Below are 21,160 nucleotides of genomic sequence, written 5' to 3' on the forward strand. Positions count from 1 at the left end.
TAAAATATAAATTTCAATAAAATTTCTTCAAACTGTGGGAATGTTTCACGGAATAAAATCATCATGTTTTTGTTTACAAATTTAATGTGAAAAAAGCAATCTTGAACAAATAATAATGATTGTCACTATGAAACACGAACTTAATGCCGACTTTTATGCTGTTGTTTGAGAAAACCAAATATTTATCTGCCTACACATGTATGTATATACTCGCCCTGAACAATCTTTGAACACATTCGAACGGAGAGAAATATTTTCAAATATATTAAGTTGAAAAAAATAGTCTTGTAGAATGTGTGGAAATATAAAGGACAACAACAAGCCTGCGTTTAGTTGCAAATAAAAACAAACTTAAACTCGATGTAAACGTGTTCTATTTCTTAAATATGGGTCTCAATATTTTTATATTGTCGACAATGCTAAAGCGTTTTCCAACCACAATGAACGTCAGGTTGCCAATATTTGACCAAAATAAATGTTATAAAGAATGTTGAAAGTTATCGATATATTTTTTAAGATGCAAAGATCTATGACACGATATAAAACAAAATATCGACGACTTGACGATAAGGAGCGCTTAAAACTTAGAGGCAGGTAGATTGTGGTGATATCCTCCAAGTATAGAGGTCCATACAACTTCTAGTTTCTAAACATTAGCTAAATGGAGTAAATAATACGCCCTATATGAGGTCAAGACCCTTAAAGGGAGATATCGGTCTATGGATGACTCCCACACTTGATGTAAAATGCGTTCTCTACTCCCGGGCTCTTTTCATTTGAGTCTATATTGTAAGGTTCGCTCAAGATCGAGCTGAGCACGGAAAATCAAAAACAAGGTTAGTAGAGATTTTTTTTAAATTTATTATTTATGTATTTTTATTGACTTCTCTTAATGCTGTACAGAGTTTACATGATTCCATTATCTTGGAATAGCAGGTTGTTACAAACCTAACGTAAAACTTCTGGTGTTACTATGTCTCTAGGCATAGCATCTGTCCACAAAGCCGACTTGATATTCCAAGATTGGGCGAAGAAATACTTTTTTTGGATGATTAATTTACGATGTTTGAAGTTTCGGAGCAAGTGTTTTGTGATCTTAAATTAGTTCTAATTTTTCGAGCATTGAAAGACTTTAGGTTTTCTTTTTTTCTCTTTTTTGGTTGGAGCCATTTTCAGGTTTACTTTCAATTTCAGACTAAATGTAATTTGATACTCAACTTTAACTCAAAATAAAAAAGGGAATCCGAGAACTTTACATCAAAAAATCATGTAAGAGGTACACCGATAATAGAGGTAAGCACGTTAAATAGTCGTAGTATTTTAACAGGGGCAACCGGTTAATAAAGGCCCTGATAATCGAGGTTGAACTGCATATCCATTTTTTTGTGGGAATACACCATTAACACTATTATCTAGGAGTGCGGCGGGTTAGGACCTATATTTTTCCGATCGGTTAAGGTGATTAACATGATTTGGTTAGACCGAAATCCGCTTTCGTCATTCATTTATTTTCAAGACCTGGTATCTTTCAAAATTGTGGTCTAGGGATATACTTACTCTTTTTTTGACGATTTTTTGTCAGGGTCGTCTTGAGGTTTTGTATAGCTTCAACTTTTTATGAGACAGGCAAAATCAGGGGAGTGCTTTGCAAAGATGATAATTTTCCACTTTATTTACAAAATTCACTATAACATAAGCTCTGCTTAGCACCATACTGGTATATTGTGATTCAGGGGAACTCTAAAGCATTCGGCTTCCATTCAATTATCTAACTGCATAAGTGACAACCATAACTCATACGGAGTATGCAATTGCCAGGATTATGAACAAAATGCAGTAAATCAAAAACCAAATACGATCGAAAGCAGTTGCTAATAGGACCCAATCGAATTGAAGCGACCTCGTTGAAGGCGACGATGTGGGATTAAGTATTGTAGGATCAGCCATCGTTTCCCCCTGATCTGCATTGTCGTAGATATGCTCCCCCAGCTCTTTGGTGCCGTTATTCAGCAAGGAGTGTGGTTCAGCTTCCAAGGAAAATTGGCTCAGCAACAAAAAGTGTCCCGCATTACCGTTGAGAATTTTTCTAAGGAGCTCGGGCACACGTTGCTTATGTTTTGCTGTGGAGAGGTACAGAACGACGACCGAGATTATGGTAGACAGACTGATTAACAGTAAACTGGAGCTGTAAAAGAGAACTAAAAAAAAAAAAATTAGTTATTCGCGTTCCGCTCCTTCGTATTCACACTTTCCTAGTTGACAAAATCGAATAAAAATGCATGTTGTGGAAGGATAACGTCGGTCTACAGTCGAAATTCTCTATAACGTAGCAGTTGTTCAGTTTTGTTAGAGTAACTGACCAACATTAGTGCAATATTAGTACAAATTACAAAGTGCAAAAATAAACAAAACACAGTTGGATGGAATCCAAAAAAAATATATATATATATATATATAAAAATAGTGCCATTTTAGAAAGGGTAGAAATTGCTCTTTGAAATTTTGAATGGTTAAAGCCGAGGTGTTAACGAGAAAGTGCAAACGACGCAAACTGCATGGCATTGAGAGCAGAATTCTAATTGCGGCATGTTCTTAGACAATTCCCATTTATCTATATTCACAAGCGACGCCAAACAGAAGTTCAAATTCTCTATGTATGTACATAATATGTTTAGTCTTGCAATTTTTTTCGTCTGTCGTCCGATCACACGAAAACTTATTTTTAATTGATATTTTCCTTTTTTTGTTCGTATTGTTCCAATCAGTCGTCAGGCAAACACAAAGCCTTGCTGGGTGTATACGAGAAACTGGGCATATTAGTCAATGCAAATGTAACATATTTGACAGCTTTTTTTATTTTGTAGCTATCTGCATGTGCGTTTTTTTGTATGAACTTTATTAGTTTTTTATTGCCAAAAACTTTGATATAGAGTTTGTGTGTGTACAAAATGAGCCTTAAAAACAAATCGTTACAGGGAAGTATTCGTAATAGAGAACTTAAGATGGGAAAAAATGCTTGAACATATTATATTGACGATATTCGTGAAAGACCATACTTTTAAAGCTTTTTAAACGTTTAAATTGAAATTTTTTTGATCTGGATTTAACTAAATCCAAAAACAAATCCTGTCAGTTTACACTACGTTTTTGGGGATTTAAGTGGCATACACAAGCGCACATGCGCACACGTGAATGTGCATATCACACACATGCATACACAATTGAAGCCATAGAATCGGGTTTTTTGGGATTTAAAAAAAAAACTTCAAAAATGGTTTTTTATTTTTGTATGATAAAACCTACAAAAAAACACAGGATTTAACACTTAAATCTCGAAAAGGCCATAAATTTGGATTTAGTGGCCAATGTAAACGTACTTTTATAACTCCAACTTACTTTCATCGCTAAACAGTACGTTGTTCCAGAAAGAAACATATTTACTTTCGTGTTTCGTATAAATAGTTAATTTTGAGACACACTGTTTAACGATAAGAATAAAACATCGTATTCACCATTTTGTAAACATCGCAACAAAACTGAGTCTACGCATATCCGTATATAGATATAGCCCTAAATCTAATGTGTAATTGATAAAATGCTGTGCGTTCTTTCAGTCGGCGCCTATCGATTGGAAGATATTTGTATATGTATATTAGAGTGTCTCAAAAAATAAAAAGTATTTCTATTGAAACGTATACCTCCTTTTGTCCCTTTCGATCCAAATAAGAAAAATATTATGGCCGTCGGTTAACGATAACCCGTGGAGCTATGACGTCCGGAATCCGGTTGAGTATTTTAGGCGCTAGCACGAAATTGGTAAACTAAGTACACATTTTTATGGACATTATTACAAGACCTCAAACTGTACCGATTCAGAAATACCTGCTGATTTGTCCGCAAATCCTTTCTGTGCTGCATTAGACTGCATTAGTTATTGTTATTTATACTAAGTATACATTTTTATGGACATTATTACAAGACCTCGAACTGTACCGATTCAGAAATACCTGCCTTAGACGGACTATCAGCAGTGCTGTTCGTTTTTTGTAACTAAGGTGAAGATCGCATTTGTTATTGTTATTTAATCATCACGAAAATTTGCATATATAATTTTTTTAGACCAAAAAAAAAACGCTGCCTGTATATTTGCCGGTTAGACTGGTCGTTTTCATCTATTTTTTATTAATCTCGCAGAGGGGAGAGTTAGGGGCTATTTGAACATGAGAACGAATATAACTGAATGAAAGGTTTTTTATTGATTACAGAAAAAAAAGGCCAGACACACAGGCGGATCAGACACAGAAACAAACACATCATTAGTGAACGTTTCGGCGGTGGTACACCATCTTTGCCACTTTCGTGTTTTTTCGGGGCTTGCTCTTTCTGGAACATGTGGTTAGAACACACGAGGGAATTCCTATGGAATCTAATCTTACCACAACAAACTAACAACTGAGGTCCGTTGTACAACTACTCTTTATGTGTCAATTTTCAATCTACAATAGTTACCTATCAATTTTGATAAAAATTGGTTCAGATTTAGATAGAGCTCCCATATATAAAATTCGACCGATTTGTACTTGCAAGGGCCTAGTTACTACTCGGATTTGCATGAAATTTGGTATAGAATCTTCTATTACTCATCTGAAAGCTTCTGCAAAATTTCAACAAAATTAGTTCAGATTTGGATATAGTTACCATTATAGATTTCAACCTTCAGAAACTACAGCCCAACAATTCAATTCAACATATGGATTAGATTTGCCAGAGGCTTCCAGATGAGTAATAAAACACTTCTCTACTATAGCCTACTAGCGTATATGGACTGATATGTATATGTGAGTATATATACACATACAAATAAAATGCAAACATTGCAATCCTTTTTCGACATTGAAAAACACGAACAAATTGTGTTTGTTTAAAGTAAAGAGATAATTAGTAAATCCTTCCCGTAACCCAGATCACCCCGGCCAAATGGCAACAGCAGAGTTGTTAGGGTACAGTATTTTGATACCTTCAATCAAAGAATAATCTGTCTGTCCAAAACATGCTAACTCTCCAACGAGTAAAGGTAACCCGAAGCCTTTCGGGTCGACGCAGTATAAATAAAGGGCGAGGGCGGCGAATGCGCATGCAACCCTGTAGAACAGCGAAACGGTCGGTAGGACGGCGAAAATCCTACGCGGAGATTCAGATCATGAGAAGACGATGCTATTAGTGAAAGGAAGTAAGAAGGAGGTCAGTATAGCTCTCCCTATCATAACGGGACACATAGGACTATGAACTCACTTTTGTAAAATCGGTGCGGCAAGTGATAGCATGTGTAGGGCATGCGGGGACGATGATGAGACGTTGAATCATTTCCTATGCCATTGCCCGGCTTTCGCGTCTTACAGATACCGACACTTAGGTGGGGACACTATACAAGACATGAACCAACTTAGGGGCGTGGCATGAAAAACAATTAAGGATTTTGCAAGTAGCACGCAATTCCTAACTTAGATTTTCATTTTCGAGGTTAATTTTTTAGTATTTAGAGCCCACAACAAGCCGATTACTGGCTTAGGTGTATGTCCATAGTGGCATGGGCGGATAAATATCCGCACCCCCTTTTCAACCATAACTAACCTAACCTGTAGATAACTTGCTGATAATTTTCACAGATACCTCTTATTGATGTACATTGGATTGGATTGTAAAGGGCCAACATCGTTTTATGTTTAGAAATATTTGGCATATAAGCCTATCTCCCGATTTGTCTTTCTGAGTCCTAAGACCGCGCAATTTAAGTCCGATTAGGCTGAAGTTTTGATGTCCTCACAGCTTCTGCAGAATTCGTTACTTGCAACCTTCAGTTTGTCAGCTTGTTTTGCAATCAGACAGTGACCCGTCATGACGGGCACAATGACGGTAGACCTCTTAAAGTCTTGATTGGGCCACTTAATTTTGGAGTGTCCCAACCCGCACTTTGTGCCCATCTGTTATTCGGTGCCCTTCGGCACATGTTCCTCTGGAATGTATAAGGTTGTTTCTAGTCACTGAAGCTCGTCTGCTCTACAATTCCCTGGGATATCTCTGTGGCCGACCCCCGCGACAGGTGTATTTTCAACTGATCAGCCATCTCATTGAGAGTTCTGTGACAGTTGAGAACGGTTTTTGAATTCAGAAATATATTCCCCAGAGATTTAATGGCAGCCATACTGTCTGAGAAGATATTTATGTGAATCGTTGTTATTCCATTACAACTTAGCAATTCCACCACTTCTTTAATTGCTAGGATTTCCGCTTGAAACACTCTACAGTGGTCGGGTAACTTTCTCTATAGGACCGGTCCTAGTTCGGTAGAGTACAACCCAAAGCCTGATCCCGAAGACTTTGCTTACATGCTGCTTGAGGGATACCCATAGATTCCAGTTCCCCTGGAATGTGTAAGGTGGTTTCTAGTCTCACATGCTCGTCCGCTCTATAATTTCCAGGGATATCTCTGTGGCCCTACACCCAGAAAAGGCGAATTTCGAAAAGCTTTTATTTAGAAATGTCTTAGCCATTCCACTACAATGGTCTCCTCTTGATACACTCTACATTGGTCGGGTTACCTCCTCGATATAATCTGCCCTGTTCCTCAGATTACACCCCAAAGCTTACGTGGTCGTCTAGTTTGGAATCGTTCGTTTAGAAGTCTATGCAACTTTTGTTACCAGGCATATCGTAGTTACTATATGTTCTATAAGGTATGGTGGAATAGTACTTTTAAGCAAAAATCGGCTCACATGTATTCCACACTGCCTGGCCTGCCTGGCAACATCTGGCATTGTATCAAGGATAACATGATCAAAGAGAAAGCTCATTAAGGCTGCAATTTGTTTGGCCAATAGCAGAGGCTTTGGATGTCCAAATTTTGGGGAACTCTTCCAGTTCGACGCAAGGGTAGAAATAAGTGGAGATGGAACGAGTTATGAAGCTAGTTGATGGGATGTGAATTGGAAGTCCCTATATAAAAAAGTGGACTGTATTCAATGCGGCCACAATGGCAGAGGTCAATTTTTTACACCCTCCACCATAGGATGTGGATAGAATACTTACAACGTCATTCTGTTTGTCTAAAACACCATATAGTATATACATGTATTCTTGGTCGGTAGGGATTGTTACTATATCTGTTTAGATATAACTCCCATATAAACCGATTTCCCGATAATATTTCTTGAGCCTGTGGGGAGCGCAATTATTATTCGATTTGCCTGAAATTTAGTACTGTGATGTATTTTATGACCTTCAATAAATGTGCCAAGTATGGTTCGAATCGGCCTTAAACCTGATATAGTTCCCACATAAACCGATCTCCTGATTATACATCTTGAGCCTCTAGAGACCGTAATTCTTATCTAATTTGGATCTATAGGTCTACTTTTTGAGATCCTACAGGGAGCAATTCTTATTCGATTTGGTTGAAATGTTGCACTATGGCATCTACTATGGTCTCCAGCTTCCAAGCCAAGTATGACAATTTAATCCATTATCCTTTGTTTGTTGATAACTTTTGGAGCTGCTGTGACATTTCACGTAGTACAAAGGTTAGAATCTTCAGCAGTAGTGTGAAATCTATTTTATTATATGGCTGTACAACATGGAGCTTGACACAAGCAAAAAAATCAAATTTTTATAAATCGCTGCTTACGACAAATATTTCGAATTTTCTGGCCAAATCGTATTTCAAACGAGGCATTGCAAATAAGAACAAACACTTCCCTTGTCGATGTAAAAATCCGGAAGAGAAAGTGGATTTGGTTGGGTTGTATCCTACGCCGACCACGCGATGATATAGCGAGAAATGCTCTAGACTGGAACCAACAAGGACACCATGCAAAAAGTGTTTTTTTTAGTCCAAACAAGCTCTATTCTCATTCCGCAGCAAACATTACTTAATGAGAGTTCAGTTTGTAATAAGTAGTTGGCCAATTTGCTCTTGTTCAACGTTGTTGACACACTAGCACTTTCCATCTCTGTAAATTCTATATTGTGACTTGGCATTATTTTTTGCAACTTTACCTTGTTGTCCTTTAAACTATACCCAACTCGGTTGTTGTTGTTGTAGAAGTGTGTTGTACACTGAAGCGGCATCCCCTGCCGATTAAAGACACCATCTGGCTAATCCGGTACGTACGACCGAGTTTGGTCGTTTCATCAACATCAGCCGAGGAAACAACATTTTGCCAATGGAAGACTCAGTATTTGCAACAAAAATTTGTACAAATTAGAAATGGAAGAATCAGTATTTGCATCAAAAATTTGCAAAAATTAGAAAATCTTGTGAGGTTTCGTCGTCCGATGTGGATCATATTTGCCACTTCTGGTTATTCCAAACTTCTGTTTTTATGGGTTAAAAACCTTAAAGGGGGAAATTAGATTATATGACAGTAACATCTATTGGGTTGCCTAAAAAGTAATTGCGGATTTTTCATATAGTCGGCGTTGACAAATTGTTTCAACGGCTTGTGACTCTGTAATTGCATTCTTTCTTCTGTCAGTTATCAGCTGTTACTTTTAGCTTGCCTTAGAAAAAAGTGCGTGAAATTTTGTTTACATTTATTTGTTTGGCGTCAATTTTAATATGGAGCCCACAAAGGAGCATTTTCGTCATATTTTACTTTATTATTTCCATAAAGGAAAAAACGCGGAGCAGGTTGCTAAAAAGTTACGAGATGTGTATGGTGATAAAGCCTTGAAAGGAAGACAGTGTCAAAATTGGTAAAACAGATCAGGATGATTTTCATTTCAAATGTCGAAAGAGTCCGATACAACTAACTATTTCAAATATCAGCGACAAGATCTCAAATCGGCTTTTATGGCCCAACACTTTTCCCCAAAGAGGTTTCGCACTGGGCACGGCATTCGTATTCGTCTATAAAAAGGAACCCTCTTATAATCGAGCTTAAAATTGAATCGAACAGCACTTGATATGTGAGAGAAGTTTGACCCTGTTCCTTTATGGAATGCTCATGGGCGGATCGTAAATTTGTTTCTTACGGTTTAAGATCTTAAATCGGGAGATTCATCTATGTGGCAGATGTATGTAAGCAAGGATGTCCAAGTGCCTAATACAGACCGCTGTGTCAATGTTCTGCAAAATTGGGTGTTGCATGCGGCTTTTATGGCCCAAGACTTCTCCCCAAAGAGGTTTCGCATTGCGCACGCCGTTCGGACTCGTTTATAAAAAGGAAGTCCCTTATCATTGAGCTTAAACTTAAACCTGTGCCATGTTTGATCCAAAGTTGCTGAATTTCAATCTTAAATTCACAAACAGGTTAACTTTGCGAGGATCGACTAAGAAATGTGTGATATTAGTAAAATTGAAAATGTTTAATGCGATGGATGTAATGGCTAGGATTTAGTGTCGACTCTTACCAATAAGCGGAGTATTTTCTGCAAGTATTGGCAACATTTGGGCAAAGTACATCAAGAAAGCTGATATAATGACGATAAGGACGCCGTTCAGTAAAATTTTCTCCCCCATCTGAGGTGGTAGCCAAAACACAGATAGAGACAGCATGATGATGCATGAGGCTGGGGTGAAAATAACTGCCGAGAACATGGTGGAACTCCTCTTTAGAATAAACGAATACTCGGCGTAGTTGTAAAACTCTTCGCTGCCGTAAGTCATGCCAGTGTCGAGAACGCTCCATTCAGAAGATTGGGTAAAGTCTTCCATATCGAAGTTGCCCATGTGATTCGAGTCGATAGTGGTTAGTGTCCATGTTCCGATTCTTAGCTTACACGTTTGTGTATCGTAGGGCCACAGCCTCAAGTTTAAATTGCAGTAGGCCGTGTAGACGACCGGAGGGACCCAGAGGAAGGTGCCGTCATGGGTGAGCAAAGTCTGAGTGTCTCCCACATAATCGCCATCGTTGCCAGCAGCGTTGAAAAGGGTTATGGATGGCTTCCATACCTCCCGAGAACGAATTTGCAAAGATGTGATGTTATCAAAGTACTCGGGTTTCCAGGTTCGACTACCGTCTTGCCATTGCTTGAAAAGAAGACTTGACTTGAGTTTTTCCCCCAAAAACATATGTTCGAATCACCTTCAGATGGTGGTCATACGTACCATATTAATCCAGCCATGCATGGTCATTTTACCCTCCAGCTCGTTGATATCAATATAGTGTAGGGAGAGGCCTAGCTTCACATTTGTACGTTGTGTGGGAGTTACCATGGGGTGTGCGGTCTTATCGTAATTTGTGAATAATTGAAGGCGCAAACGATCCATTGTAGTGATATTCCATGATTCGTTGGTTTCCTCGGCTGAAAACGGAATGCACTTAATGGATGAATGTTTTATCACTTACACAGAACACAGACTTATGGCGAGCGCCTAATCTGTTGCAAGCGCCGGTCCAGTCCAAGTCGCCTAATCAAGTCGAATGGTCTTTTATTTTTTTAAATGCTCTTTGCTGACCTTGAATATCACAGCGGTTATTGAAACGTCACATGTTTCACACTCTATACAATTGCTTTGATTATAAGCAAATCCCTAGGTTTGGATAGCACAGTAGTTTAAAACGCCTACACAGAAAAAATATTGACTTAAATTTGATCAATTAAACTTGGTATTGATTAAAAAAATGTTTTTAACAAAGTGCCTAATTGCTTTGATAATTTTTGACATTGAAGTTCCATTTTTAATTGAGTCATGACATGTGCCATGGTAAAGAAAGTAATGTTTAATAAATGTTTAATTGCACGAATTAAAATTGTTATTTAATAGAATAAATACTTGTATCTCGCTCATCAAAGAGCAAGAAGATATTGTGTTCTCTTTCACTCACATGTAAACCGAACAGAAATGCCAATGAGACAAATATATGTACGCATACACCACTGAATGCCGAAACAATATTTCTGGCTACTCATTTTGTGCAAACCTGATGTAATTCAGAAAAACCCGTGGCTAGACGGAAATAGTTTTGCAAAAAAGGAGCACTAGAAAGTGCAAAATAGATTCACTATTGCTTAGAATTCAATCATTTTGAAATAAAATAAATGTATGGTGTGAATTGGTGGAGTGCAAACAGAAAAATCTAGGATGTGAAAATATAAGTAGAAGAATAGTATTGCGAAACTTTGTCGAAAATGGAGAGCATTGTAGGAAGAATTGTATAAGGTACTATGTATATTAATTTTACCCCCAATATGCTTATTTATGGAAAAATACCAATTATTTACTTGAAATAAGTAAATAAGTTAAACGTTTCTTTGAAGGAATAATCGATTTCCAATAAATATGTTGGATGATTTGATAACCGCCTTCATTGAATTATTCAGCTTGTCACAAATGCAACTACAAAATCTTTTATTAATAATGCAAATTTTCTTTAAAGGACCAATTTAAGCAAAAATTTTTAATTGAGTATAAAAATTTCTTAAAAAAATTATGTGTGTAAATAAGAGTGGAGGAAGTCCACAGCTTTGAAACGATTGGTCTGGGCACAGCAAAATGTCTTAGACATTTTGTCGGCTTAATGCTACTTTTGCTATGATCCGCACTTAGCACTTGGATTTTTCTTGGAATTAGGCAAAATAACCAGTGCACGCATTGATACATAATAGTGGGACGTCAATGGTTTGCCTCGATCGCCCAGGCTTCGATTAGTCTTAAAAAATATAGACTCTCGTTGTTTTTGAACAGCTTTATTTGGTCATAAAATTTGTTAACATCATTTTTTTTAACCACGTATTGCAATTTCCTACAGATTGCAATAAAACCTCACCGAATAAAAGATCGAAACTACCTATCGCTATTCAAAGTATCACATGTTATTTTTTCGATGCCTTCTGACGAATGAAAGCAACCCCAAATGAAAATGTTTCCACAACTTCATGATTAATTTAACCAGCTTTTTCACAACTTAGGCCAATTTGTACACATAAAATGTAAGCTTTTGCTCACATTTTTAGCTTATGTCATACGAAAATACCATACAGGTGTTAAGCAACAATGATGCATCGTCGGTAAATTGAGAGTTTTGCGAAACATTTTAAATTTTACGTGAACATAAAACGTAACGTATTATAGCGCTTTAAGTTCGAATGCGGTTATATTAAATTTGTCATAGATCATGGCTTTGTTGATTTTTTCCACTTACAAAAAAAAAAACGCACAATTCCATACTCATATATGTATAAGATGCTGATGGATGCTTTTGCAATCGAATTAATTTATCTTCTTGCTCGAATCAATCACGCCCAATACAATTTTTATTTTTGTCCGAAAAAGATGGATAACTGGAAGTTTTTGTAGATTGCGGATGCATGCTTGAATTTTTAGACGACCTATGTCATGACCTTTTCCATGAAAATGCTATTTCGCAAGGAAAAACTGTTTGTACAGCTTGGGCTAGCTCAGGCATTACATCGACGAACGTAAACCTGGTCCCCACCTGACTATCAACTATAAACCCAATGTTAGTCTTTGGCTGGCACATGGATGATCTACTACAGATATGCCAGTGATTTCGCTGGATTAGCAGTTGATTAGCTTTTTGTGACCGTCCGCTTGTCCCGTTAGCACAGCTACAACAATGAAGAAAGTAAGCGACAATTGAAATAAACAAAGTCTTACAATTCACATGCGGAGCGGAGGAGAGCAACCAAAATCCCAACGCGATTAACGTGGACGTGGCACGAAGACAGGAAGTGTACATTTTTTTATCACAAGTGGAATGTTTTGTTTTCTTATTTTTTGTTGGTTTTCTTAATTTGAAATTGAATTGCAAATGTCAACTGCTCTGGCGAGAGCCTCTTTTTCTTCTTTCCTTGTGAAGCGGTGAACGAGCGCTGTGAGATGCAAACGCGAACTGAACTCGGACAAAACATTTCTATGGATACGAGCCGAGCCCAAAGCTACTCATGTTCACACACACACACACGCATAAACAATACAAACACACACGAACACAATAACAAAGTGCAGACTTTAATTATGGCTTATCTCAAAAGTAAGTACACAGTATTCATATTTCTCGATGTCAAAAATTGTAGCAAACAATGCCAGTTCAGAGTTTTTTGTAGAAAACATTAGTTGGAAGGACTAAGGATATGTTGTGTGTTAAGAATATCTTATATATAAAAATCAATTTGTGTTTGTTTGTAGGTTTGTTTGTTTGTTTGTATGTTTGTGTGTTCCTTATAGACTCGGAAACTGCTGAACCGATTTTCTTGAAATTTTCACAGATGGTGCATAATGACCCCGTGGTGAAAATATGGTACTACATTTTTTGATATCTGAAGGGGGGCGGAACCTCCCCCTTACCGTAATTTTCAGAAACGACAGATATCGGAGATGGGTGGTGCGATTTAAGCGAAATTTTGTGTGCTCTTATATAGCACCCTAAAAATAAAAATTTGGTATCCAAATTTCGGATGGGGTACCTAGGGGGGCTGTCCCACCCTAAAATCCACCAAACATATATTTAGAACAATCACGACAATATGGGACTCAAATGAAAGGTATTTAGGATAAGAATACGTATCTGATATCCAATTGTTGGACCAAGTTCTAGGGGGACCACCCCAAGCCCCAAAACACCCCTAAATCGCACATATTTACCGACCATGGCAATATGAGACTCAAATGAAAGGTATTTGCGAGTAGAATACGAATCTGATTTCCAAATGTGGGACCACGTTTCTGGGGGTCCACCCCTTTCCCAAAACACCCTCCAAACAGGACTTATTTACTGACCATGGGAATATGGGGCTTAAATAAAAAGTATTTGAATGTAGAATATGAATCTGATATCATAATATGGGACCAAGTGTTTGTGGGCCGCCTTTCACCAAAAACATCCCCCAAAGGGGACAATTTTACGACCATAGCAATAAGGGGCTCAAATGAAAGGTCTTTGGGAGTAAAGCACGAATTTGATACCGATATTGGGGAAAACTGTCTATGGGGCCACCTCACCCCCATAACACCACCCAAATAGGATGTATTTGCTGACCATTGCAATATGAGGCTCAAATAAGAGGGCTTTTAAAGTGGAACACGAGTCCGATGTATATTTTCAAGGGCAACTCACTGAGTGGCCGCCCATCCCCCAAAACACCCCCCAAGCCGGTCATGTTTGCCGACTATGGAAATATGGGGCTCAAATTAAAGGTATGTGCGAGTAGACCACGTATCTGATATCAACATTAGAGGCCAACTGTCTAGCGGACGTCCCACCACCGTAACAACCCCCAAATAGGACGTATTTGCTCACCAAGACAATTTGGGTCTTAAAGAGAGTGGAACTAAATATTCATAGTTTTTAGGGCCAATATCCCAAACCGAACATATTTGCTGACTTTGGCAATAAGGAGTTTTTATGAGATTAGAAACGAATTTGATATCCAATTTTGAAGGCAATGGCAATATGCGGTTCAAATAAATGATATATAGATATATGTGGAGCTTAAATGAAAGGTATTGGGGGGTAGAGCAAGAATTGATACCCATTTTCGGGACCAATTTTCTGGGGTCTACCCCTTTCCCAAAATATCCCACAAACAGCAATTTTTTAGTGACCATCGCAATATGGTATTTGGGAGTAGAATTCGAATTTGATATCCAAATGTAGGACCATGTGTTTAGGGCATCACACCTTTCCCAAAACACCCCCAAAGGGAAAAAATTTTTCGACCATGCCAATATGTGGCTCAAATGAAAGGTATTTGAGATTAGAAAACGAATTTGATAACCTATTTTGGGCCCATGTGTTTGGGGGACGCCTCATCCTGTAAACTCCTCTTAAGCCAAGTGGCAATATGAGGTTTAAATAAATGATATTTGAGAGAAGAGCACGATGCACGATCCCAAAATATCCCACAAACAGCAATTTTTTAGTGACCATCGCAATATGGTATTTGGGAGTAGAATTCGAATTTGATATCCAAATGTAGGACCATGTGTTTAGGGCATCACACCTTTCCCAAAACACCCCCAAAGGGAAAAAATTTTTCGACCATGCCAATATGTGGCTCAAATGAAAGGTATTTGAGATTAGAAAACGAATTTGATAACCTATTTTGGGCCCATGTGTTTGGGGGACGCCTCATCCTGTAAACTCCTCTTAAGCCAAGTGGCAATATGAGGTTTAAATAAATGATATTTGAGAGAAGAGCACGATGCTCATATTTTTTCAGGCCAAGTATCTGGGGGACACCACTAAATAAGACATCATGAGAATATCGGACTGAAATGAAGTATTTTAAGAATGGAGTACACCTTACATTCCAATAAAGATCATATGGGATTAAGATAAAGGCAATTATATTGTTAAACTGTTAGTCAAGCTATATATTGTACTATTTTCGTAGCATGGTATTTCACTAAAAGATCCTTAACTGTCGAAAATAAATATTCCAAGGAAGCTTTTGTTCTATATAAAGTAAAAGAAGGCGCAGCGGAGCGGGCCCGGGTCAGCTAGTTAACAATAAAATGCATTGAGTCTGGTATGTACGGCTGTGTTGATTCCTTCTGTCGATATTGGGAAAAGCCGACATTTTGACCCAGCAATGTACGCCACAGTTCCGACAATATACATTTATTTATGTCCCAAAACAATTAAATCACACAGCGTCCTGTTAGGTCATTATGAGTAATCGACTGTTTTGGAATGAGATGGTCCGCTAGATACATGAGCAGAATAAGTACACTTAAGCACACTTTTGAATGACGCACTCCAGGCGAGGCGATTCTAGGAGGTAAAGCACCACCTAGATTCTTGGACACAAAGTTTAATGTCTTATTCGTAATCTGCTCCCAAATACATTTCATTCGAGGCTTCTCCAGCTATGATCGGGTAGTATTCCCATTTGTGTGTTTGGGGGGAGGGGGGCGGGGAGCGACCGCCAGTTATTTGGACCTTATTTTTTGATGACATATTTGCAGTTCACTCCCGAATACCTTTTATTTGAGTCCTATATTGGTATGTACGTCCAATATGTCAGTTTGGGGCCGTTTTTAGGGTTGGGCAACCCCTGAGATACTTGAACCCAATTTTTAATACCATATGCGCATTCTACTCTCCAATACCTTTTATTTGATACTCATATTATCCCTATCGGTCCACTTTTGATTTTGGTATCAACAAATTATATGGCCTATACCTCCTTCCTGACCACATTCGTAATGTTCTTTCGAATATGTTTCATTCAAGTCCCATATTGCCGTTATCGTCCAATAAACCTATATTAGGGGGTTTTGGTTTCGGGGCGGCCTCCCAGTTACTTGGTCCCAATTTTTAATACAAAATTCGTACTCTACTCCTGAATACCTTTCATTTAAGTCCCATATTGTCCCGATCGGTCCAATTTTCTTTTTAATTTTGGGGTAGGAGGAGGGTCCGCCCCCCTTCCGATATCAACTAATTATATAGCCTATTGTTCCTTTCAGACCACAATCTGTGAAAATGTCAAGAAAATCGGTTTAGCCGTTTTTGTGTCTATAGGGAACAAACAAACGTACATACCCTCAAATATACAAACAAACACAAATTCATTTTGATATATATAGTCTCTTTCTATGAAAAAATTAAATGAACAAAATATTTTTTTTTTGTTTTCGTATGAAAACATGCTGACAATATGTGTTTTCGTTTTTGTGTTTATCCAAAACAAGAATCAGAAATGCTATGAAAACGTAAACTTAAACTTTTCATTTCGTGTTTTCATAGATAGAGAAATGGGCCCCAGGCTTAATCTAATCAGGAAGTGATGCTGGAATAGTTAGCAATGGAATTATAAAGACGAATCAAAGCGGGGATACTACTCTCATGCCAATGAGTGCTGTCGAAGTACAAGCGGCGTGCCGCAGAGCGACACCACTTAGTAGAGCAGTTTTACACGGCTGATTACCCAACGTAATTTACCTCACACATGTCGCCAGTACTGGTGAAGCACAACTACCGCCGGGATTTGAACCTAGGCGTTCAGCGTCAAAGGCGGGCATGCTATGATACACATTGTCGATTTTTTAGTACAGTTAGCAAAAAATAGCAGAGATCGACGAATGTGGATGAAACTTGGCACAGATATTTCTTAATACCATGTTTAGTTTTTATACCCTCCACCATAGGATGGGGGTATACTAATTTCGTCATTCTGTTTGTAACACCTCGAAATATGCGTCTAAGACCCCATAAAATATATATATTCTTGATCGTCGTGAAATTTTAAGTGGGACTAGCCATGTCCGTCCGTCTGCCTGTCGAAAGCACGCAAACTTTTGAAGGAGTAGAGGAAGCAGCTTGAAATTTTCCGCAAATACAAATACTCTAAATCGGTCCATTACCTTATATAGCTGCAATATAAACCGATCTTGGGTCTTGACTTCTTGAGCCTCTAGAGGGCGCAGTTTTTATCCGATTTGACTGAAATTTTACACGTAGTGTTTTGTTATAACTTTCAACAACTGTGTTAAGTATGATTCAAATCGGTTCATAATCTGGTATAGCTGTCATATAAACCGATCTGGGATCTTGACTTCTTGAGCCAATAGGGCGCTCAATTCTCATCCGATTTGGCTGAAATTTGCATGGGGTGTTTTGTTTTGTCTTCCAATAACCGTGCTAAGTATGGCGCAAATCGGAACATAACCTGATATAGCTGTCATATAAACCGATCTGGGATTTGACTTCTTGAGCCCCTAGAGGGCGCAATTCTCATCCGATTTGCCAGAAATTTTGTACAACGGCTTCTGTCATGACCTTCAACATACGTGTCTAATATGATGTGAATCGATCAATAGCTTGATGCAGCTCCCATATAAACCTATCTTCCGATTTTGCTTCTTGAGCCCATACAAGGCGCAATTCTTATCCGAATGAACTGAAATATTACACAATGACCTCTACAATGTTTAGCATTCATTTATGGTCCGAAATGAACCATAACTTGATATTGTTTCAATAACATAGCAATTCTATTCTTTTATCCTTTGTTTGCCAAATAAGAGATACCGTGGCAAGAGCTCGGCAAATGCGGTCCATGGTGGCCGGGCCGAACTTATATACCGACATAGACTAATCTGCAATGCTACACTGTAAAATTTGTTGTCCTACTTTTAAAGATTCGAGCAAAAGTTTAGCAAACTTAATTTAAAGATGATAAATTTTCCTACATTATAAGGAAAAGTTCTCTTTGATGAAAGATATTAATTTAATAAATACTAAACTTTGCGTCCTGTTAATAAAGACAAATATCTTAAATGAAGGTTAAAATATTGTAAGAAATTAGGAAATTGACCTTGAGACAAGACAACATCGTATCTTAGTGAAAGACGCAAAATAGTCTTACAAATACACACATAGGAGCATCTTTAAATGTTTCATTTTCTTAGATTAAAAGGAAGTTAACAAAAAAATTATAATTAGATAGTTATCATGAAGTAAAAAAAGAATCAATCAGCTATCAAAGTTTGAAAAGGATGGTCATGTCCGTTAGTAAATAGGAAATTTTATTAAAAGGTAACATTTTTTTTTAAGTTTTGGGCTCTTTGGCTCGTTTTTGTTGCTAAAATACTACGAATAAAGAAAAATCTTAATCTTGTAGCTATTTATAGCGTCTTTATTTTAAAGTTTTGGCTCAATGGCTCGTTCTCATTGCCAAAATCTTACAATTGAGGAAAAATCTTAAATTTTTGGCATATAATACTACTACTTAATTTCCCATTAACGTTCCATTAAGGAACAGGGGATACTTCTCTCATTTTAATTAATGTTAAAGCTGAATGAATGTTTTATTTGCAGTGACTTGAAAAAATTAATTAAAAACAAGAAAAAAGGCGTTAAGTTCGGCCGGCCCGAACTTTGGATACCCACCGCCTCGGGTATATATATATACCCCCTTTCGTCTATGTATAGGTTCCGATTTGGACCTAATACTAATAAGTACAAGTCATTGTTCAATTGTGTATAACAAAATATTGGTCGCTCTAGTAGCTATATCTAAAAATTAACCGACCTGAAGCATATACGACACGGATGTCGAAAAGCCTAACTAAAGTCACTGTGCCAAATTTCAGAGAAATCGGATTATAAATGCCCCTTTTATGGGGCCAAGACTTTATATCGAGAGATCGGTCTATATGGCAGCAATATCCAAATCTAGACCGATTTGGGCCAAGTTGCGGAAAAATGTTGAAGAGTCTAACACAACTCAGTATCCCAAATTTCGGCGACATCGGCCAATAAATGCGCCTTTTATGGGCCCAAAACCTTAAATCGAGAGACCGGCCCACATGGCAGCTATATTCAAATCTGGACCAATCTGGGCCAAAGTGAAGAAGAATGTCGAATGGCCTAACACAACTCGCTCTTCCAAATTTCAGCTAAATCGGATAAAAAATGTGGCTTTTATGGACCTTAGATCCTGAATCGGCGAACCGGTCTATATGGGGGCTATATCAAGATATAGTCCGATATAGCCCATCTTCGAACTTAACCTGCTTATGGACAAAAAAAGAATCTGTGCAAAGTTTCAGCTCAATATCTCTGTTGTTAAAAACTGTAGCGTGATTTCAACAGACAGACGGACATGGCTAGGTCGTCTTAGATTTTTACGCTGATCAAGAATATATCTACTCTATAGGGTCGGAAATGGATATTTCTATGTGTTGCAAACGGAATGACAAAGTGAATATACCCCCATCCTTCGGTGGGGGGTATAAAAATGGAATTAACTTTTCGTACGACCATTTTTTACCACTTTCGACATAGATTATCACGACAAGAGTGCATTGATGAACTTATATCTTTGTATGGCGATGAAGCACCATCCTATAACACTGTGAAAATCTAGTTTAACGAATTAAATCTTGGGCGACGCTCGCTCAGAATCGCTTTCCATGATCGATTCTGAGCCAGCCTTTGTGCTATAGATCGTTCGATCGATCTATAGTGCAAATCGACCGTCTAGGTCGTCGAAGTCGAGCCAAATATAACTTTCGTTGTATTTGGCTCGATGGAAGAAGCACTTCGAAGCAAATGCACGCCTGTTTCTTCTACAAAACTGGTTATGAGACGACTGTTCTGAGTGATACACCACAATTTGATTGTCTGAAGTCTTGGGAGAAATTCGAATAGCGAACAAGAGAAGACGAATCATATACCACGACAATGCGAGCTCTCACACATCGGCTCAAAACCAGCGCCTTTATGCTCGGGCAAAACGTTGAATTGATGGGTCATCCACCGTACAGCCCTGATTTGGCACCCAATGAATTCTTTTTATTCCTGCACATTAAGCTAAAAATGCGTGGTCAATGATTTTCGTAGCCATAAAATGCTGTTGAAGCGTTCAACAATCATGTTTTGGAGGTGTCTCGATCGGAATGGAAAAAGTGCTTCGACAATTAGTTTGAGCGCATGGTAAAGGGCATAAATCTTGTTGGAGGATACTTTGAAACCCATTAAATCCATTTTTAATGATAAAAATTTGAGTTTTCATTATTAGACCAGAAACTTATATAGCAACCCCCGTATAGAGGTCATATATTTTCAATAACATGTAATCTGTAAATGGTTTATATCTATTGATGGGTCAGCCAATTCGACTGACACTTTAACAAATTTCAGTACACATTTGTAAAGACCTAAAAACGAGGAATTGGGGCGAAGAGTTTTGAAGATACCGTTCTTCTCCACTAAAGCTGAAATTTACTTCCACGTAGTCAGTTTACTATATACCATCTTCGGGCAACTTTAAAGCGCTTTTGATCAATACTTACAATTTAACGAGAGTGTTTCCATACATTTTATATCCAAAACTGAATTTTATGTCGGCCATTTATAAAATAATTAAATTGTTTAACTATATAAATGGTTGTCGATAACGTATATGGCGGGTGTATTACGTAAAATAAATTCTTCTTAAAAAATGGGATTGGAACCAACATACCAATAAAACTACTAAATATATTGGTACACAATTTGTCCAAGATTCGGCCCTACGAGGCTTTGCAAGCTTTTACTTGTAACCCAAACTAAAATGTTTCTTGTTAGTCGAAACGTGTGATTCGACAGCCACTTAACAATTGCACTGCAAAGCCAACGACTATTTATCCCGAAAGCAATAGGGAGAAGCATCTTGGGTTTTAATTTTGAGCTTCGCAAATTCCCCC

At 37.9% G+C, this 21,160-nt stretch overlaps 1 protein-coding gene across 2 annotated transcripts; it reads right to left on the minus strand.

Annotated features, from left to right (window-relative positions):
* Nucleotides 1-1,641: 1,641 nt before the first annotated feature.
* On the minus strand, nucleotides 1,642-12,858 carry LOC106088536 (neuronal acetylcholine receptor subunit alpha-2). 2 transcript variants are annotated; one of them, XM_013254107.2, is made up of 4 exons: nucleotides 12,620-12,858; nucleotides 10,106-10,302; nucleotides 9,409-10,027; nucleotides 1,642-2,198 (listed from the first exon to the last, which is right to left on the minus strand). In XM_013254107.2, exons 1-4 carry the CDS (start codon nucleotides 12,699-12,701, stop codon nucleotides 1,795-1,797), a joined length of 1,302 nt encoding a protein of 433 aa, XP_013109561.1. In that variant the 5' UTR covers nucleotides 12,702-12,858; the 3' UTR covers nucleotides 1,642-1,794. The 2 variants fall into 2 exon arrangements, with proteins under 2 accessions (XP_013109561.1, XP_059221075.1); XM_059365092.1 differs by lacking the exon at nucleotides 12,620-12,858 and adding an exon at nucleotides 12,438-12,539.
* Between the last annotated feature and the right edge of the window lie 8,302 nt (nucleotides 12,859-21,160).

Source organism: Stomoxys calcitrans, chromosome 3 (assembly GCF_963082655.1).
Source record: "Stomoxys calcitrans chromosome 3, idStoCalc2.1, whole genome shotgun sequence".
Lineage (NCBI taxonomy): Eukaryota > Metazoa > Arthropoda > Insecta > Diptera > Muscidae > Stomoxys > Stomoxys calcitrans.